Source organism: Zosterops lateralis (assembly GCF_965231275.1).
Source record: "Zosterops lateralis genome assembly, chromosome: 1".
Classification (NCBI taxonomy): domain Eukaryota; kingdom Metazoa; phylum Chordata; class Aves; order Passeriformes; family Zosteropidae; genus Zosterops; species Zosterops lateralis.
This window is the reverse complement of record NC_139762.1, coordinates 80,785,424-80,803,603: the sequence shown is the minus strand read 5'-3', so window position 1 is coordinate 80,803,603 and position 18,180 is coordinate 80,785,424. Positions and strand designations below refer to the sequence as shown.

General features: G+C 40.5%; 1 protein-coding gene across 2 annotated transcripts; it reads right to left on the bottom strand.

The window, feature by feature from the left end:
* Nucleotides 1–10,266: 10,266 nt before the first annotated feature.
* On the bottom strand, nucleotides 10,267–17,417 carry CMBL (carboxymethylenebutenolidase homolog). 2 transcript variants are annotated; one of them, XM_083881369.1, is made up of 6 exons: nucleotides 17,224–17,417; nucleotides 15,050–15,266; nucleotides 14,218–14,325; nucleotides 13,008–13,150; nucleotides 11,749–11,840; nucleotides 10,267–10,772 (listed from the first exon to the last, which is right to left on the bottom strand). In XM_083881369.1, exons 2-6 carry the CDS (start codon nucleotides 15,262–15,264, stop codon nucleotides 10,593–10,595), a joined length of 738 nt encoding a protein of 245 aa, XP_083737495.1. In that variant the 5' UTR covers nucleotides 15,265–15,266; nucleotides 17,224–17,417; the 3' UTR covers nucleotides 10,267–10,592. The 2 variants fall into 2 exon arrangements, with proteins under 2 accessions (XP_083737495.1, XP_083737494.1); XM_083881368.1 differs by having other exon boundaries at nucleotides 15,050–15,269; nucleotides 17,224–17,416.
* Nucleotides 17,418–18,180: the final 763 nt, after the last annotated feature.

The following is an 18,180-nucleotide window of genomic DNA, read 5'->3' as shown; positions in this document are numbered from 1 at the left end:
TCCGGGGCTTAAAACAATATAAAATATCCTGTAACCATGGTGTACATCAGCCTTCTCCCTGAAACTTAATGGCTTATTTGTCACCACAGCTACAAGCAGGGACTGTTCAGGAGGCAACTCAGCTTGCAGCTCTCACCCTAGCCTGGTAAGGTGGTGCCACTGCAGGAGGCTGAGGTGGCTGGAGCTCCAGAGAGCCAGGTGACAGATACTGTGAAGGGAAGAATTGTAGTGAGGTTTTGCAGGAAAAAAAGGATAGACTTACAGAAGAAGAGTGGACTTGGATGGTGGGGCAGGGACAACATGTTTTACTGGGAAAGTTTTCTTCTGTCAGGGCAGAGAGATGGGACAACTGCTCTTAAGCATCTGGGATCCAGGAGACAAGGGAGAAAAGGCTGGCAGGGCAAGGTCTCTCCAGCCAAATCTTGTCCCACTTTCCTACAAAGTGAGAGCAGGCAGGCACAGGATGGGCTTGGGTTCACCTGAGAGTCCAGAACATCACGTGAACTTGTGGTGGCAAAGCAGGTCCAAGGTTCAGGTGAGAAGTTGGTTTGTAGGTCAGTATCACTCCTGGTGGTGGCAGTCAGTGCCACAGTCCAGTGAGTGTCAGGCAGGTATGAGGTCAAGCCATGCTCCCTCATTGTTTCTTGTCCTTTACTCAGCTTTCATTCCATAAAAGAACCTTTCCTCCAACCCTTTAATAACTTCCTGTGCTTACTGAGACCCTCACAGAAACAATGATGTGGGATTTCCCTTTACAGAACCACACTGAGTCTTTCTCACAAAACTATTACAAAGACTATTCTTCAGTCTTATCCTTGGTAATAGACACCTGTCTCTTACAGTGGATGAAAGTCAGACTCACCAGTAATTTTTTATAGTGAATGGGTTATACCAGCAATCCAGCAGTGCTCAGGCCCAGAGATACTAATGACAGACAGGTTATACAGCTCACAGTTTCACATTTGAATTCCTTCAGGACTTTCAGGCAAATGTCATGCAGTCCAAGTGACTTATTTACAATCAAAGTATCTGTCTAGTCTTACTTCCAACTGAGTTGTTCCCTCTGACCAATCTACTACAAATATGGCATCAGGAGTGAAATTGTTCCCACCAAACACTGCACTCCGCTGCTGGAAGGTAGAAGAAGCAACTGTATCACTGTCTGTACGACTTCCAGATAGACATAAAAGAAAGCTTTAAAAAGTCCTTAACTCTTTGGGATAAACATTAAAGTCTGATGTCTTGGCAAATTCACATCTTGAGCTAAATACAGCTTTGTCACTTTCCCAGGACCATGGCTGCTGGTCTGTCTCTTGCTATAGCCTGCATCTGCAAAGTTACTGGGGGGAAGGGGTAAGAAATCAAAATTGGTTTGAGAAAATGTAACAGTGGAAACTGGACCCAAATGACACTAGGGAGTGATATTAAACTACAGAAAACCAAATTAATTGAACAGATTCATTTAGCCACTTTGAAATTCAGTTCCACAGAAGTGACCTGTTACATTCAAGAGCTTCAAGACTTCATTTTTCTGAACTGGGGACCTTCTAGAGTCTGAGCTTCAGCTTCCCTTGCCACTGTGATTGATCTCTGGTGTGAGATGACACTAAGTGAATACCTAGGTATATGAATGGCTGAGGACCTGGGACAACAAAAAACAGCAAGCAGATATACAGACATACAGATGGAATCTAAAGAGGCAGAAAAAATCCCTTTAACCTGGATGGACACACATGGCAGGGGCGGGGACTTCAAGTTCAACATCCCTACAACCACAACTCTTCTTTGCACAGAAACAAGGAGGCAGGACAGCTGTGGCAGACTTGAGGAGGACTGTGATCTTTGCTAGCTTGGGCCTGCCTTCTTACTATCCTGCCCTGTAGAAGCTCTGGGATCTGTCAGTTGCTGTGGGCTCTGGGGATTTTTCAGGTTGCAGAGCCCATCCAGGGTACTGCCTTCTGAAGGATGATCTGTGGGCATGACACAAGCTAGGTTACCCAGCTATGCTTCATTCCTAGGGGAGCTCAGATACAGTTTAAGTCTTCCAAAGAGAGAGTTTAAGTCTTTCAAAGAGATTTCATCAGCCTTGGTGATCACATGGAAACAGACTTCTCTCAAGGGAGGCTGGGAGCCTTCCATCATCAGAGAACTGGAGAGAGACACTGGTATGGAGATGTTAGCAGGGATTGTTCCAGAGATGAAGGGACCCCAAAAATGAAGGGATTTTGACCTTGAGTAATATCTTGTCCATTAATCCATAGTAATTCCACCAACTGCAACAGAATTGCATCATCTTGCAGCATATTTTGGCTCAAATTGTACTTATATTCCAAAGGTGATAAGTTCAGAATTATTCCAACAAAATTGTGTGTAGTATGAAGAGAAGCTAGACCTAGCACAGCAAAAAAACCCCAACTCATAAAAGCAAAATCAAACAAGACCAACCAACCAAAAAAAATCCCACAACCATTGCAAAATAGTAAGACCTGAAATTCACTGTTAATTTGCTAAAGGATCTTATTTCCTGGACAATTCTAAAGATGTTTTCAAAAACTGGGGGGGGCAGGGGTGGGGGGAGAGCAGGGAGGGGAGCAGAAGGGCAACGTCCTCAGACTTTTGAAAACCACAGATATCAGTAATTCCTGGAGGAATGCAGAGAACCTAGAGTGACTGTGTGTTGTTGCCTGACCATTTAGTTTCCTGAGATACTGCTGCTCTCCACCATTGTGCACATTTAGTTCAGTACCCTCTCACTTCTATGTAAAACCTCATTGCACAGCTGAGCTAGCAGAGATCACAGGCTTGTAGTGCAGGACAGTTGTCTTCCCTTGTGGGCACATCTATATAAGATCATTTAAGGCATCACTATCAACATCAGTCTTCTGCTCAGATGAAATTCAAAGTGATTTTCTGTACAGCTCCTGACTCAGATTTGTGGCCATGGCCAGCTGTCAGTGACAAATCAGGACAAGAAGTAGATAATTTGCTCCATTAGGAAAGACACAGATCAAAGCCTCTTCCATAACAACCACATAAACTCCTTAAAAGCCGTATTTTGGTGTTCTTGCCCTATACTCTGACATTTCTTCAGAAGAGGAAACGTCTGGGGTATTTGTGGTGATCTGGCTGGACCATGAGAGTGGTGCCTGTGTAATGTTGTCCAGTGGCTCTCAGGCACAGCTTGGAAAGAGGAACACGCTCCAGCTAATGAGTTATTTTATTTCAGTGATCTCATGTTTAAAGCATCATTTCCTTAGTCTTGGGCTCTCCCGCGGGGTCAGTAAATTCCACATTCAAAGAAGATTTTAATTCCTTGGTGAGTGACAAGCTGGAATGGTGATTTGAGCCCTAATCCCTCTTTTGAGTGGTGAATGAAGCATCTTGTCATTAGTACATCAGACAGATGCTATCAGAGATATCATGGGAATAGAAAACACCATTAATCTGAGCCAGCTGGACAGCAATAAGTCTTGGAATGGTACCCTCTCCACCCCATCAGCCTGCAGGGATCTGCCAAGCCCTCCTCACCTCCCTCTTATGGGTATAGCATGAATCAGTACAGACATCTTTCTTTTCCTTTCTCATCCAGCTCTTTTCTTGACTTCAGACTCCCCTTTCCCCATTTACATGGGGGAAAGACTCTTCCTCCTTGATCATTCCTGATTTACTTCTTGCTTTGAATTGTGTACCTTGACTTTCTACCAAAACATCCTGACATGTTTCTCTTCAGCCCCCTTTGCATGTACCACTTGGCATCAGCCCAGCAGAAACAGTATATTTGGAGAGACGATGAAACAAGGGCTCAGCAAGTGAAAGGGATGGGTGAGAAAATTCCAGGTGAATTTTTTCCCTGAGAAGTTTTTGTCTTATTGAGGAGTAACTTCTATCATATCGCCAATTTTGCTGACTGCTTCCTGGCATTATCTTGGGTTGAGCAATTCCTGGGAATTTTAACTTTGAACTTTGGCATACGATCTACAAATCACCCAGCAACAGTCATGAAGCAACAGAAGGCCACCTGTCTCTTACAGTGCCATTGCCCACAGTGTGATGGAGAAAGGCTTAGTGACAGCAAGAAGTGTTTATCTCCTCAAATCTCTTGGGCACCCAGCAATAGAAATATCCCCTGCTTTGCCTCTCCAGTGCTGACTCACTGACTCTCCTTTGAAGCAGATCTCCCTTTATCTCTCTCCACAGAGGCTCTACCTCCACTTAGTACTGCTGAATTTTTGCTCCTCTTTAATGCAGACGTCTCTGCTAACAGTGTTCAGTCAGGGCTGATTCCTGGTTCATTAAGTCAGGAAAGCAGAGCAGAGGCATGGGATACCTGTGACTTTCAGGAGACACCATCACTGCCAGTGTTTTTCCCCACCTGAGCACCCTACATCTGCATTTCCTGCCTAACCTCTCACCTTTGTTTTTCTATTTTCTTTTCTGTACCACCTTTCATTTGCCTATTTGATTTTCCATCTGGCTGTCCTCACAGACACTTATTCAACATATTCTTAGTAAGGAAAACCAGCAGTAGTAGGATGAACATGGGCTAGTGAAAGTGATCTTCAAGGGTCAGGCTCAGGTCTCCTTTTCTTCTGTTCACAGTGTCACTTTTGCTTCACGCTGAAGTTCTGGGACACTCTACTTTTGCCACAACTTTGATTTTCATCAACCAACACCACTCTCTGCTCTCTTCAGTGGCTACCTCCCACACTTTTCCTTTTCACAGCCAACTATGTGCTCCTTCTTCATCCCACCAGGTAACAACACTTCACTTTTTGTCTGTTCCAGCTTTATCAGACTCCTTCTGCTTCCTTCTTTCCAGGCCTACTGGAAAGATCCTGAAACTCTTCCTGTTCTGTGGTCTCTGCTGCTCCACATGGAGTCACTTAGGTAACTGGAGTCATTTAGCTAGCCATAGGTAGCTGCTCACAGGTATTTAATCTGCAAAAAGTGACAAATGTGCAAGAATGAGATATTATGCAAACAGATAATTAGGTCTGGGCCTCAGCAGTGTTTTGCAGAGGCAAAAAAGGCAGAACATTATGTCCTCTAGCCCTGCTGCCAGTCACTGCAGTACAAGCCCAATCCCACTTTGCTATGAATAATAATTTCAAGCTGATATAATCTGCTAAGATTGCTTAAGCAAAGCACCCATCTGATGAGGCTGTGCAGCTTTAGCCCACCTCAGGCTGTGAGCAGAACGAGTTCATGGCTGCTTGCAACAGCCTTGAGACAAGCACAGCAGTGCTGCCCTCTGCCTTGGTGTTGCATAGCAAAGGGGCATCAGCAAAGGGTGGGCTGGAAATGAGCAGCAACAAATAATGTTGCTGCAGGACATTGGTACTCCCACTCTTCCAGCTCAGAGGGATTTTAATGATGTGATTTCACAGTTATATCAGTGAAGAAAGTTCCACCATTTTACTTATTTAGTTTTTCTTACACTATTTGTTATGTGCCTCTATAAAGAGAGAACTTTCTTCTTGTTATCACATCTGAAAATACAGGTGTGATATGCAACCTGTACACATCAGGAACACCTCTGAGCAGGAGGCCACCTCTACTTTACCTTGCCCTTGGAGCCAGAAGTTGGTTTCATCTGTAGTAGATAACACATGAGTGAGTCTGTACCTTTAATTTTCACCCAGGGTGTATCTGTGTCTTGGAAAGAAAAATTCTGAGTGATTTTGGAGCTAAACCAGCTGGGTGAGGAAAACGGGGGAAAGGCAGGACAATAACAAGCCTTCATTCTATTCAAGCCATTCAACAGGATCAACTTGCACTGCTAACCTACCCTGATGTGCTACCTACTGCTGTAGTGACAGGGAGAGCTTTCACAGCTCACTGCTCTCCAAAGCAGCATCACAGAACACTGCAACTACAATTCTTGCAAATATATACAACAACATGCAAGCTTATCCCTTTCCCCTGCATCTCTTTCTTCTTGCAAACACCCATGCCTAAAAAATACCTTCTGCTTTTTGCTCAAAGGAGTCAGAGGAAAAAGAAAGGTGTTTTGTTTTTTTTTTACTGAAGGACACAGGTTTTTTTTACTTTGGCTTAGCCACCCATATAAGGTTTCTTAGCAATTTTCCTAATTTTCTAAGCATTCTGGCAAAAAAAGAAAGAACTTTAAAGAAATTGTCAACAATCTATAAGCTCAACACCTGGAAGTAAAACTGAAGAACAGTTTATTAGTGCAGTTGGAATAACTTGCAATCCCCCTAACAAATAACATTAGCATAGTTTTGCTGAAGTTCTGGGCAAACTACCAGCCCAGATGTGAAATTTCCTCACGAGCTCTTAATACAGCAGTGGCAGGAAGGGAAGGGAAGGAAATGTATTGCTACAGGTGTCACCATCTGCTCCACTGATGGTCTGAAAGGAGAACTTTGTTTTGGAGCTTTATTAGCCCATTCCACTCCTCACTTTCTGAAATTTAGCATTCTGTTACTCACTGGGCTTTGATAAACTTCAGTGCCAAACATGAGAAAACAGAAAATAAGCAAAGTGTGCTGGAGGCTTCTGAAGGTGTAAAGAGGAACAAGATTTCAAATTCCCATCGCTCTTCCCATGGGAGCTCTGACTGAAGTGCTTTCAGTGGGTCTATCTTTATTTTTTCTTATCTCAAATAAAATGAAGCTAGATTGTTTTGTGTCCCTGTGACAAAACAACCTACCTCAAAAATTGTGTCCTCAGTGCACCTTTCTAGAGCCTCAGCTACCACTCCTGGTCTGTGACAAAACACATTGAAATTTCATTAGTTAAAGGTATGGCCTTCCATTTAGCACTTGCTCATTTCCCCAGTTTGATCACAGCCCATGTAGGCAATTACAGTCCCAAATAGCAAACTTAGTATGCCTGTGAATGTGGCCAAAATGAGTTACGACAAGGCATTCAGATGAGCTGGACCTGAATCTATTTGGTGTAGTCATCTCTATCACATCATCCATCAATTCTCCAAATTCCATCAAGTTCAAATTCTGGTCAGGCTTCTAGCCCTGAAGCCTTACTAATCCAGCATAGCAATCATTCAGCTCCTTCCCTAGGGCCTGCTTTGAAGAAAAAATAAGACAAAAGCCCTTTCAAGACCTAGCAGCAGAGTTCCTTGGAGTCAGAGGCTGCAGCTGAGGAAGAGCTGCTCCCCACATCCGTGCAGAGGGTCACATTTTTAAAGCAAGTGCACAGTCTCTTATGATGTACCATAAAGCATAGATGCCCTCTTGCCAGCAGGCCAGAAGGTGGAGAGCATTTTTTTTTATACTGATTGAGTGCATATTATTTTATAGGAATATTGGCACTGCTTCATAAGTATGTCTGGGGTGGGGCAGACAGAAGGTGTCAGAAGGGGGGGTGTGATGGGAGCAGGAGTGCTTTTCTTTGTCTTTGCTGACTATGGCCTCTGCACTAAAAGCCCAATCCAGTTTAGGAGTCAAAGAGGCTGAGAAAAATTAACAAAATAAAACAGTGCCTATCTCCCACTATGGTTTGGATACCACAGGGAAAGAAAAAAAAAAGTGAACTTGACAGAGAGAAAAAGCAGCAGAGGTGAAGAGGCATTTTGTGGATTAAAAACTGTTACCATAAAGATTTAACTGAAGCCCATAAAAAATCTCCCATTCAGCATGTAAGAAAGGTAAGCAAACTGGAGTAGAAGTTAAGCCAGGGTAATATTAATCTGATTAAATATAACTGATGTCCCAAAATGCTTGTGCCAGTATTGAGTTTTCTGAGTCTTTCATCTCATATAGTGTATTTTATAGAATCACAGAATCACTGGTAAGCTTGGCAGAGACCACAGTGGGTCATCTGGTCCAACCTCCTTGCTCAAGCAGAGTCATCTTAGAGCTCATCGCAGAGAATTGCATCCAGACAGTCCTGGAATACTTTCAGTGAGGGAGACTCCACAACCATTCTGGACAGTCTGCTTCAGTCCATGGTCACCTGCACAGTAAAGAAGTTCTTCCTCATATTTAGATGGAGCTCCCTATGCAACACTTTCTGTCCATTGCCTCTTGTCCTATTGCTTGGCACCACCAAGAAGCATCTGTCTCTGTCCTCTTGACCCCCTCCTTTCACATACTTATAGACACTGATGAGGTCCCCTCTCAGCCATCTCCCCTTGAGGCTGAACAGGCCCAGTTGTCCCAGCCTCTCCTTGTAAGAGAGATGTTCTAGTCCCCTCACTATCTTTGTTGCCCTCTGCTGGACCAGTTCCAGGGGCTTCATATTTCTCTTGTACTGAGGAGTCCAGAACTGGACAAAGCACTCCAGATATGGCCTCACCAGGACTGAGTAGAGGAGCAGGATCACCTCCCTTGAGCTGCTGGCAATGACCTTTTCTAATGCACCCATTTTGTTTTTTCCTATAAAAACAAATATATAATAAAATATAACATCTGTCCTACAGCAAGAGACTCTGAATTCTCTAAGGAAAATTAATTTCGGCAAAGTACTCTTCAGTTTTACAGTCTTTCCCTGTCTCAGGGAAAATTTGGCAACACTTAGCCCTATTCCCTAAGACATCTGTTCATTCACATGAAAAACCAAGCTGGACAGGTTTGCCAACCAAGACATTACCTTGAGAGAAACCAAGGCTCTTTTATTTAAAATCCATGTGAGAAAAGAGTTGCAGAGAGTTCAGTTTCATCATTCTCTCTCATTGCAACCCTGATAAACTGGGCATGAATCCAGAGCTGGGAATTGAATTTACACTTTACAGATTAGCTGAACCACAAACCTACATTGCTTCCTTCCAGGAAGGTTTGTGCACTGTTATGTTCCCATTCCCTAGAGCTGGGCAGGCACATGCATTAGATGTGCCTGTGCCAATGCATGGAGGTGTCTGCAGTTCTCTCCCGTTCCTCTTCTACCTGCTGAGAACAGAACCATGCCAGGACTGGCAGGAAGCACAGAAGTCACTGTCTGGCCCTTCCCTATGTCTGTAAGTCACTGGGAATCTGCACAGATTGAGCACAAGGGCAGGATCGGGGGAGGCATCGTGGAACTTCTCCCCTCCAGTGTGGAGGGACTACTTCTTCCAACATGAGTCATGGCAACAATGCCCTGCAGACCTGAAGAGGCTTTCCCTGCACTGGCTGGACCCAGTAAGAACTCAAGGCTCATCCCTCCTGAAATTATTGAGCAGGAAGATGGAAACACAATGTGCAGTGTTCAAACCACAGAACAGCAATAATCAGTGACCAAGGGCATGAACCAAGGAACAAAGGAAGATTTTGCATTTTTGCCTCAGAGGCCCACATGAAATATTTTTGAAAGATAGGAGATTTTCTTTAATATCAATCAGTATGTTGCAGAGAGAACTATTTTCTCATGGGACATACAGAGTCCATTGCAGAAGGGGTGACGTGAAAAAGGTGTTGAAATGGAGGGATAGTTGAAGCACTGTTGAGGATTTGGGAACTGAGGTGGGACCCACACAGTGGGAGACTCCAAAGTGACACTGTAGAGTTCAGACACATTGCTACAGACTTCTTAGGCCCCCAGATAGGAAAGAGCCAGAGAGAATGCGACTTCCTCAGGGAGCTGTCAGGCATGGCTGGCAGCAGCAAACTCAAAAAGAAAAAATGTTGTGGGGCAATGGAAACCATGGAGGGGCTGCAACTTGAAAGGGAATATTCTGTGAAAACTCCCTGGGCTTGCACATACTTCCTTGAGAGGAAAATGAGCAACGTTCTGTACAATATTTCAGCCAGATCTATTCCCTCAGCATTACAAATATAGATAAGACCTTACCACATGGTTTTTGGGAATTACACTGAGAGGGTCCAAAGAAGCTGAAATGGGGTAATGTTTCCCCAGTCACTGGGGAAGGGCTGTGCCTAACCAATAACAATACCCAATTAAATCACAGCAGAGAGAAACCTGATAAAGGAAAGATTTGTGGAGATGAGGAGGTAACGTTGGAGGCTGGTTTAGATTAAACTCATGCCTGAAACCATGAGAGATGAAGCATTTGCATCAAGATAATCATGAAATTATGTGATTTCCTCTAATCTCTTCACTTCAGTCATGGTTCCCAACTTCTTGCAGCTCCCTTACTGTTCATATACATTTCTCTCCGTTCTCTTTCCCCTTCCCTTTTCTGGCTCTCTTTTAATGAATTCTGAATAGAATATTCTGTTTCCAAGAAAATCTCCCACCTTCCAACCCAGAACTATACTTACCTAAAAACTGAAAGTCTTGGAGGTGAAAATCTCACAACTAAACAGCACTAAACACAGCTTTAAGGAGAGAATTTCTCAAGCAGGGCAGAGCTTCAATGATTTTTAATCAAGTTGACATTGATATAAAAAAATTAAACTTTCAGGTACCAAAAAATATGCCACATGAAATTCTAATAAATTTCAGATATACAAGGCCAGTGTTAAAAACCTTCTTTACATTTATAACTTGCAGCATTTGAAAAGCCATTTCTAAGCCTCTACTTAGAAGGTAAGTGCAAATAAGAAGTAGTGTTATTGCAGAAGAGTTTTACAAAATATTTTTATGGCTGTAAGAACATTTTAAGCAATATAGTCTGTATTATTTTCTGATTTCCTATAACAATTGATTTTGTTTATTGGCATTAATTTCACCTAAAGATATTTATTCAGCCAGTTGATCATATCCTTTCTTCCTTCCTCAATATAAGGTTTATCTTGAGGATTGATATCTTCTCTTTTGCGATGCACAAACCCATGTGTCTGTCCAGGGTAAATTTTAACTTCATAATCAACTTTACAGTTTTGTTTAAGCTTCTGCTCCAGTAAGGTGACCTGTAACACAGAACATTCTATGTTGGCTGAGTACAAAGTTAACATGTTCTATATTTACAGTCCCAAAACTGTCCTCATTTTTTACTTTTCTGAAAGAGAGACATAATTTATCCTTGCCACAGTTTTCTCTTCTACTAATGTTATACCTAAATGCATTTCTGTTACTGCACTTGCTTTATTTAACTAGGCTTTTTTTTCCCAGTAAAATACCAGTATATTGTATAAAATATGATATGGATTACTATTAATACCTGTAAAGGAAAGAAACCTACTGCTCAGCATCATTAGAGGGTTATCATGTAATGAACACTGTATGAGTTGCTGCTGATAGCCCTCACATAAAAGAAAATGAGGCAAGAGTTTGAATTAATTTGAAGTTGAGGGAGGAGGGGCAGAGACAGAATCAGCAGTTCAAAGTGACTGGAATTTTTGCTAGGAAAGTTAAAGCCAACATCACTAAATGAAAACGTGTTTCCCTTTGATGCCCTTGGCAGATAATTATCTTTCTCCAATCATTCTCCACTCAGGCTCCAGAGACAGGCTGTTGACAGAGTGACAGAAAAGAGAATCTCTGCAGGACAGTGGAAAAAGGAAAAGGATAGCACAGGATCCTTTTAATTCTCCTGCAACAAGTGATTCCATTGGAACAGACAGGTTTTATGGAACATTGATATCACTAAAAATGGTCTCCTATCTCAAATTGTCAGAAAGCTTTCTTTGGATTCTTGTTCTTTTCCTAGGAAATTATGAAAATTATCCATATTTTCAAACAGGAACATAAAATATTTTTAGTGTAATGGTAAAACTTTGTGATTTGGGGATAAACAACATAAATTTGTGTAGAAGTACTGTAAGAGTTAGTGAAAGAGAAAGAAAAAGTGCAAATTAGTTTTCTACTTTGTGTTCATTAAAAACCAAATTACAAAACAAGCATGAAAAACATTTTAAAAGCAAATATCTTTGATGGGAAACTCACCTGCTCCAATGGAATAATTTCATCCTTCTCAGCAAAAATGAAGAAGGTAGGATGCAGCAAACTGTGTTTGTCCTCAAAACGGCTGATCACTCCTAAGGAAGAAGAAAACAAACATAGAATAAGTTATGTTACCTAAAGTAGCTAAAACACTACAAAATCGATACAGTGAAACTTCGAGACATTTTCATCAGTTACAGCTGATCAGTCTGTAATGGAATTTTACGCACTTTGCTTAAAAGCCCCTTTTGTTGTGAAATGTTTGCAATGTCATTAAATATAACACCAGTTGTGTGAAAAATAAACCAGAGACCAGTTCTGGGGAAAAAAAAATCAGTGAAGAATTGTTATACTTGCCTGATTTTGGTTGGTTGTTTTGAACAACTGCTTCTGACCACTGTCAGAATCACGGTTTTGTAAGGGATGGACACTTTGGAACTGCTCACCTCTGGCTTGGGAAGACCATTCTTAAGATAATTGTAAATATTCATCATTCCACATACATGGTTACAAGTTCAGTGTACGTATATTTACACTGATATGATTCCATGACAAATTGACGTTGCAATTTTGACTATTCAAATATGTTTGAATAAAAGTTACAGTAGAACTAACCAGTTTGCCACCCTGGCTACTCTTTTCATTCCTGAGATTATTACAACAAAAAAGTAAAATATTAACAAGTAGCACTGTTGAATTGACTCAACTGATCAGCATATCAGTGCAGAAAACCAATTTCAATAATCTTTCTGGAAAAATACCTTCAATTTGCTTTCACCTCTAATTAATAGAAGTTGGTCTGGGTTCTGTAGAAGTACAGAGGTTAATAAGAAAAATACCAAAGGCAGCATAAATGCATTGAGTAATGTGTGAGAGTACAGAGCTAAAACAGAGAGTTAAAAATGGTTCCTATTAGTAATGAGGCACCACTGCCTAAAAGATGTGAAAGATGTAAAAGATGTGCCTAGAAGCCCTTTTGTCATTACTAGCCAAGAGGAACCTCAGCCACAGTGTGGCCATGGCTTTTGGCACAATGTTCACAGGTGTGATCCTGGTCATGCCACTCTTTCAATATACAGATCATACTGGGTACGTTTAAGTGTAATAATGTGAGTATGCAAAACCAAATCACGTATAGATTATTTATAATAAAACCAGCTTGTTCCACTAGATGTGACACTGAATTTTGTTACAGCAATATCAACAGAATTGCTTCCTGCACTGGTATTCTGCCCAGAATGCAGCAGTTACTTCAGGCTTACCATAGAGGGACACTCCAGTCTTTAAATGAGGATTTTTCAGCATCAGATGTTGCACTGCTGCTCCACCCCAGCAAAACCCAATGACACCAATCTTCTTTGCACCACATTGGTCCTTTAGATACTTGAGGACGACATCAACTTCTCTGAAACATGCAAATGAAAGTGAATTAAGGCTCTAGTCCTGTTTCTCTGGCCTCCTTGGCTGCCGCTCAGAGACTGGGTGGGCACCAGTCTGCTTCTGGGACAGAGTGACTGTTTTTGCATCACTCCTGGTTTTTCTTTTTCCCTTACTTATCAAATGTCTTTATCTAAACCCATGAGTTTTCTTGCTTTGTTTCCCTTATTCCCTCCCCTGTTTCTCTCATTGGAGCAAGTGAGTCCAGGTTGTTGGGTGCTGTCTGGGGTCAACCCACAACACTACTTTACTATTATGCATTTTTAAAATACATGACAAACTCCAGGGCAGAAGACAAGGGAGAAAATCAGTCTTCCTAGATCATTGTTACTAGGACACAAGGTGATTTTATGAACAGCAGTCCAATTAATTTAACAAATAGTTATCATATGGGCTAACACAAATAAAAGTTTGAGACACACAGCCAGTCAAAAACATTCTGCTGTCACAGATGTGTCTTATATTCAAAGCATCTCTGACAAGGATGACAAATATTTTATAAAATTGTGGAAGCAAATTTCAAAGTGTTTTTTCTAAATCAGCAGTTACTTCATGCAGTCAAGCTATGTGTCAAATAAAAATGGGAAAATACAGAAAAGTGGGAAAGCAGTATGCTTTGAACTAGCTGTGATCTGATGGGGACCAGAAGAAATGTTCCCTTGTTGCACAGTGTTTGCATTTGCACCCTATCTAAAATCCATGGAATTTGTGCCTTCCTGAAGGATCAAAGTGGCTGGAGTGAGCTGCATTTTCTAGCCTTTGCTGATTCTTTTCTTTTGAGTTATTCACTTTGCTTCTACTTTCTGTACAGACAAACACTGGGCACTTTTATTATTCAAATGTCTACTTTTATCCCTAAAGCACCACTCACATAACCACGAGCTTGTCCCATGAACTGCATGAAATTTCTATTTGTGGACAACCAGCTATATTTCACCCACTAATAATTTAGGATCTAATTTTGCAGTTTTACTGAGGCAAAAATTCCTATGAAATACGGATGTCCCCTTGGTGGACAAGGAACAATGGCTGTACTTGTCTATTTTGCTGGCTTCTCGTGTTTTCACCCAGTCATTGAAAGTTGCCCAGTCATTAGAAAGTTTCCAGGCTTCTTGTCCCACAAAAAAATCTGGGCAGATGGCTCTGCAAGAAATATGAAAATATTTTATGTCCATGAAATAATACTGGAAAAGGATTAAACAGAAGACCATATGTACTACACAACAAATTCATTTTGCTGAATACATAGTACTTAACCCACACCAAAGCATTATACCAGCAACCCTCAATAATTTTCTACATCTAATAAGAAGACAGTATAATTTCCAGTTACATTTTGCCCTGTTAAAATTCATTTCTTAATTTGATAAATAGTTCACTGTAACTGAAAATCCTTGGTGGTTTCCTACCAAACTTAAAAAAAAGAAATCCAAAATCAAACCAAAGAAACTACAATTTACATGGTACATATATTTAGCCTAGAAGGAACACTAACCCAGTAATGCAGGAAAGAGGATACTCAATATGCTTTTCACATATTTGAAAATTTGTTTCGCTATTTGGCACAAGCCAGTACACTTTCCCTTCACAAAAAGACCTTCAGCTTCTTTGGAATTTTTACCATAACAGTCAAGTTGCATAGAGGAAGGGAGGAAGCAGGCTGCTTCAGGCTCAAGGAGGATGAAAAATAAAGAATAAGAAAATTTTCTGTTTCCTCTCTTTTCTTCTGTGCTTACTTACTAACTCATTATGGTAAGACTACTGAATTATTTTAGACTTCTTTCACTGTTTTACCAGAAAGCTCCTTGGAGAAAGGGGTAAAGAAAGACTGTGTAATTATTTGAAAAGACAAAAGACACTTTCTTACATGTATCCATTGGTTGTTAGCATATCAGCTATGTATCTGGTGTTTGGGAGCTGCCATCCAAATATATCGTGAATCACAATCACAGCTCTGTCGGTGCTTGCAGAAGGTTTGGAGACATACGCCTTGATGTGCCCAACCTGCACCTCCTGCCCACGGCCCCCATAGTCAAACTTGTCTCCAATATCACATGGGCAGGGCCTCGATTCATTGGCCATGTCTGCTACTGAAGAATAAAAAAGATTCAATAGCAAATACCAAAGCATGCCACACTGAAAAACAGCAGAAAACAGCAGTATCATTGGCTATTGAATTTTTCAATCACTACAGTAACAGGATGAACATGCTCATTACTGTTTGGTCTAAAATGAAGCATTAGTCAGTAAGCCCATTGGGTTATTTAATGTAAATAAAATTCTTGTTAGAGTTTCTTATGTTATGAAGTCTTCAGCAGGGACCTGGTGCATGCTAGGATTTCCATGGCCTACAGTGAGTAGTACAATAAAAATAAAGTTATGAGCAAGCAGCAAGGCAACCATCACAAACTATTTACATCGTGATGAAGCCAGTCCTTCCACTCTTCATCGTGTGTATTTCCTGTCAGGAATGCATAGCTTTCTTTAGTAGACAGCAAAGGCTTAATACAAGAGACAGCATTTTGAAAGAAAAAAACAAGAGCTACTGTGTAGAAAGATACAATTACACATTGGTTAAGCATTATATTTTCATCCAGGGACTTAAAATATTACATAACTGAAAATTTCAGTGTCAATAAACCCTTTTTCTAAACAGCTTTTGCCTCAGATGTTGCAGACTTTTGAAGAAGGACACTTAAGAAAGATACCAAGAAAAATGCACCAGCACAAGTCAGAGTATAAAATGGTATTTCTTTAATATTAAATAAAGAATGCATTAAAACTCCAAGACAGGAAAAAAGGAAACTGAACATAAAAAATCAAAATCTTAAAGTCGAGCCAAATCTTTTGTCAAGAAGATAAGAATAGGATATGGTTAATTTTTTTCAAACTATTGCTTAAATGAAAATAAACAAGTAATTCACAAAGGTCAAAAAGTACCAGCAGAATCTAACACTCCTGGATGTGGATCCTTAGACTCAAGTTAATGATTTTCTGCCATCAAGTTTAGGTTAACCGAGTGAACAGACCTGAATAATTCCTTTGAATATTCACAGAGCATCTACAAATGATTCAAGAACATGGAAAGAATTTAGATAAAGCTTTGCCCAAGCTTTCTACAGATAAATAATGTGTATTACCATATAAATTTTGCTAGTAAAGAAACAAGGATCTTCAAACTTGACTGTGTCAAAAATACAGAGAGAAAGAGGAAAAAGCACATTACTGAACTGTCCCTGGACAAATCTTTAAGTGGGACTTAAAGATTTGTGTCAGAAAAAGGATAGCTTTAGGAAAGCCAACAAAGAACTTGGCAGCCAGAAAAATTGGACAGATTTCTAGAGGCCAATATATTCTGGATTCTCAGACTTTAAAATTTACAATGCCCCAGGCAGTATCACCAGGGCTAGATTGCAGATACCAGATTCATTTTTGCAGATCAGTTCAAGCAATTCAGTGTTTCTGCATCTGCTGTAATACATACAAACAGCATTTTTTCAATTTCTAAGATGCTATTGAAACATTACTTAAAAATTATTTTCCCTCTCTTATATCTCTCAAAGCTATTATTTTAGGAGGATCTGGAAACCCACAGCCTTGGTGTAGCACCATTTCCACCTGCAAGCACTTGAGAATTTATTGGAAGACCAAACAATAATTAATTTTCAGATACTTGAACCTACAGCCAGTAAAAATATAAAGATACTGCTGTGTGCTACCATCACTTTCAACACACTCTCCTGAGTCTTCCTCCTCAGAGCTCTTCCCCACTTCTGCAGGGAAAATAAAAGCTTTCTGAACCATCATCTCAAAAAGAAAAAAAGGGGGGTTGAAGAAAGTTACCCCAAATTGCATTTAAATGAGCTTGCACCCTGCCTGCAAAAAAAATAAATAAAAATGAAAGTCTCCCGAACATGCTGAGTCACGCCTCGCCAGCATTTGTTCTCGGTTTCTGGGAAAAAAAAAAAAAAATAAAAAAAAAAAAAAAAAAAAAAAAAAAAAAAAGCCATGAGTTTTAAAAAACCCCAAAGGAACCTACACGTACCTGTAGAGTGCCCGTGTGAAGCAGCAGAAGCGGGATGCAGGAGCTCAGCGTGGAGGGGCACGGCGCTTACTCACAAAACGAAAGGGGTGACTGCAAGTTCCTTTGAAAGAAAGTTACATAAGCTTCTGCCTTTATCTCTGTGCCCGCGGAGTGACGAGGCCGCTCTTTTTAAAGCAGTTCATTTCACTGCCACTGTAGGCGGGGTGTGCTGCCACGAGGAGCTGCTGTAGCTGGGTACCAAGTCAAATGGTATTCACCCCTGGAGGGCTTTTTCTTTCAGTTTGAAAACTTGTTGATTTAGCTGAACAAGCCATCTAGAAAAAAATTCCTTTTTTTTTTTTTTTTTTTTTTTTTTTTTTTTTTTAAAGGGTGTTTCTTTGTTTTTGAAGGTTGGGGTCGCACTACTTTTAAACACTACATAGGCATAGTTAGTTACTTAAATTATTCACCCGTGGGTAAAAGGCATATTTAAAGTCACTGAGGTGAGGTAGTGAAGTAGAGATGTCATTTCAAAGCTGCATACTAGACAAAGCTTATACACTACAGGAGAAATATTTTCTCTTCAGAATGAAAATAAATGGCATGTAAGAAAGTAATAAATTTCTAGATTGCTGTACCTCCATGCTATACAATAAGTGCTTAAAATTCAGGCATTTTTATCCTATCACAGCATCACAATGTATAATTGATACTTTTTTTTTCATTTTTAGTCTCTGTCTGACCTTCCCATTCTCCTGATTTTCTTTTTATGGGATTATTAAGATTATTTTTTTAAGACCTTTAGCTAATTATATTAGCAATCCAAAATTCCCTGTTTCCTCAGAGGTGCATCTATAAAGTAGACTAAACTCATTCTAGTCTACCACACTTTTGTCTTACAGTTTACTCCTCATATATAAGCTGTTTGCTCATGCTCTAAGTAACTTTTTTAGTGCTCTTTGTTTGCAATCTCT

Excerpts from the sequence above, each read along its gene's own strand:
- CMBL (XM_083881369.1), bottom strand. The coding sequence starts at position 15,264 with ATGGCCAATGAATCGAGGCCCTGCCCATGTGATATTGGAGACAAGTTT. Across the intron at positions 11,841-13,007 it reads GACTGGAGTGTCCCTCTATG|GAGTGATCAGCCGTTTTGAG; the intron begins GTAAGCCTGAAG and ends CTTCTTCCTTAG. Across the intron at positions 10,773-11,748 it reads AAATTATTCCATTGGAGCAG|GTCACCTTACTGGAGCAGAA; the intron begins GTGAGTTTCCCA and ends TCTGTGTTACAG.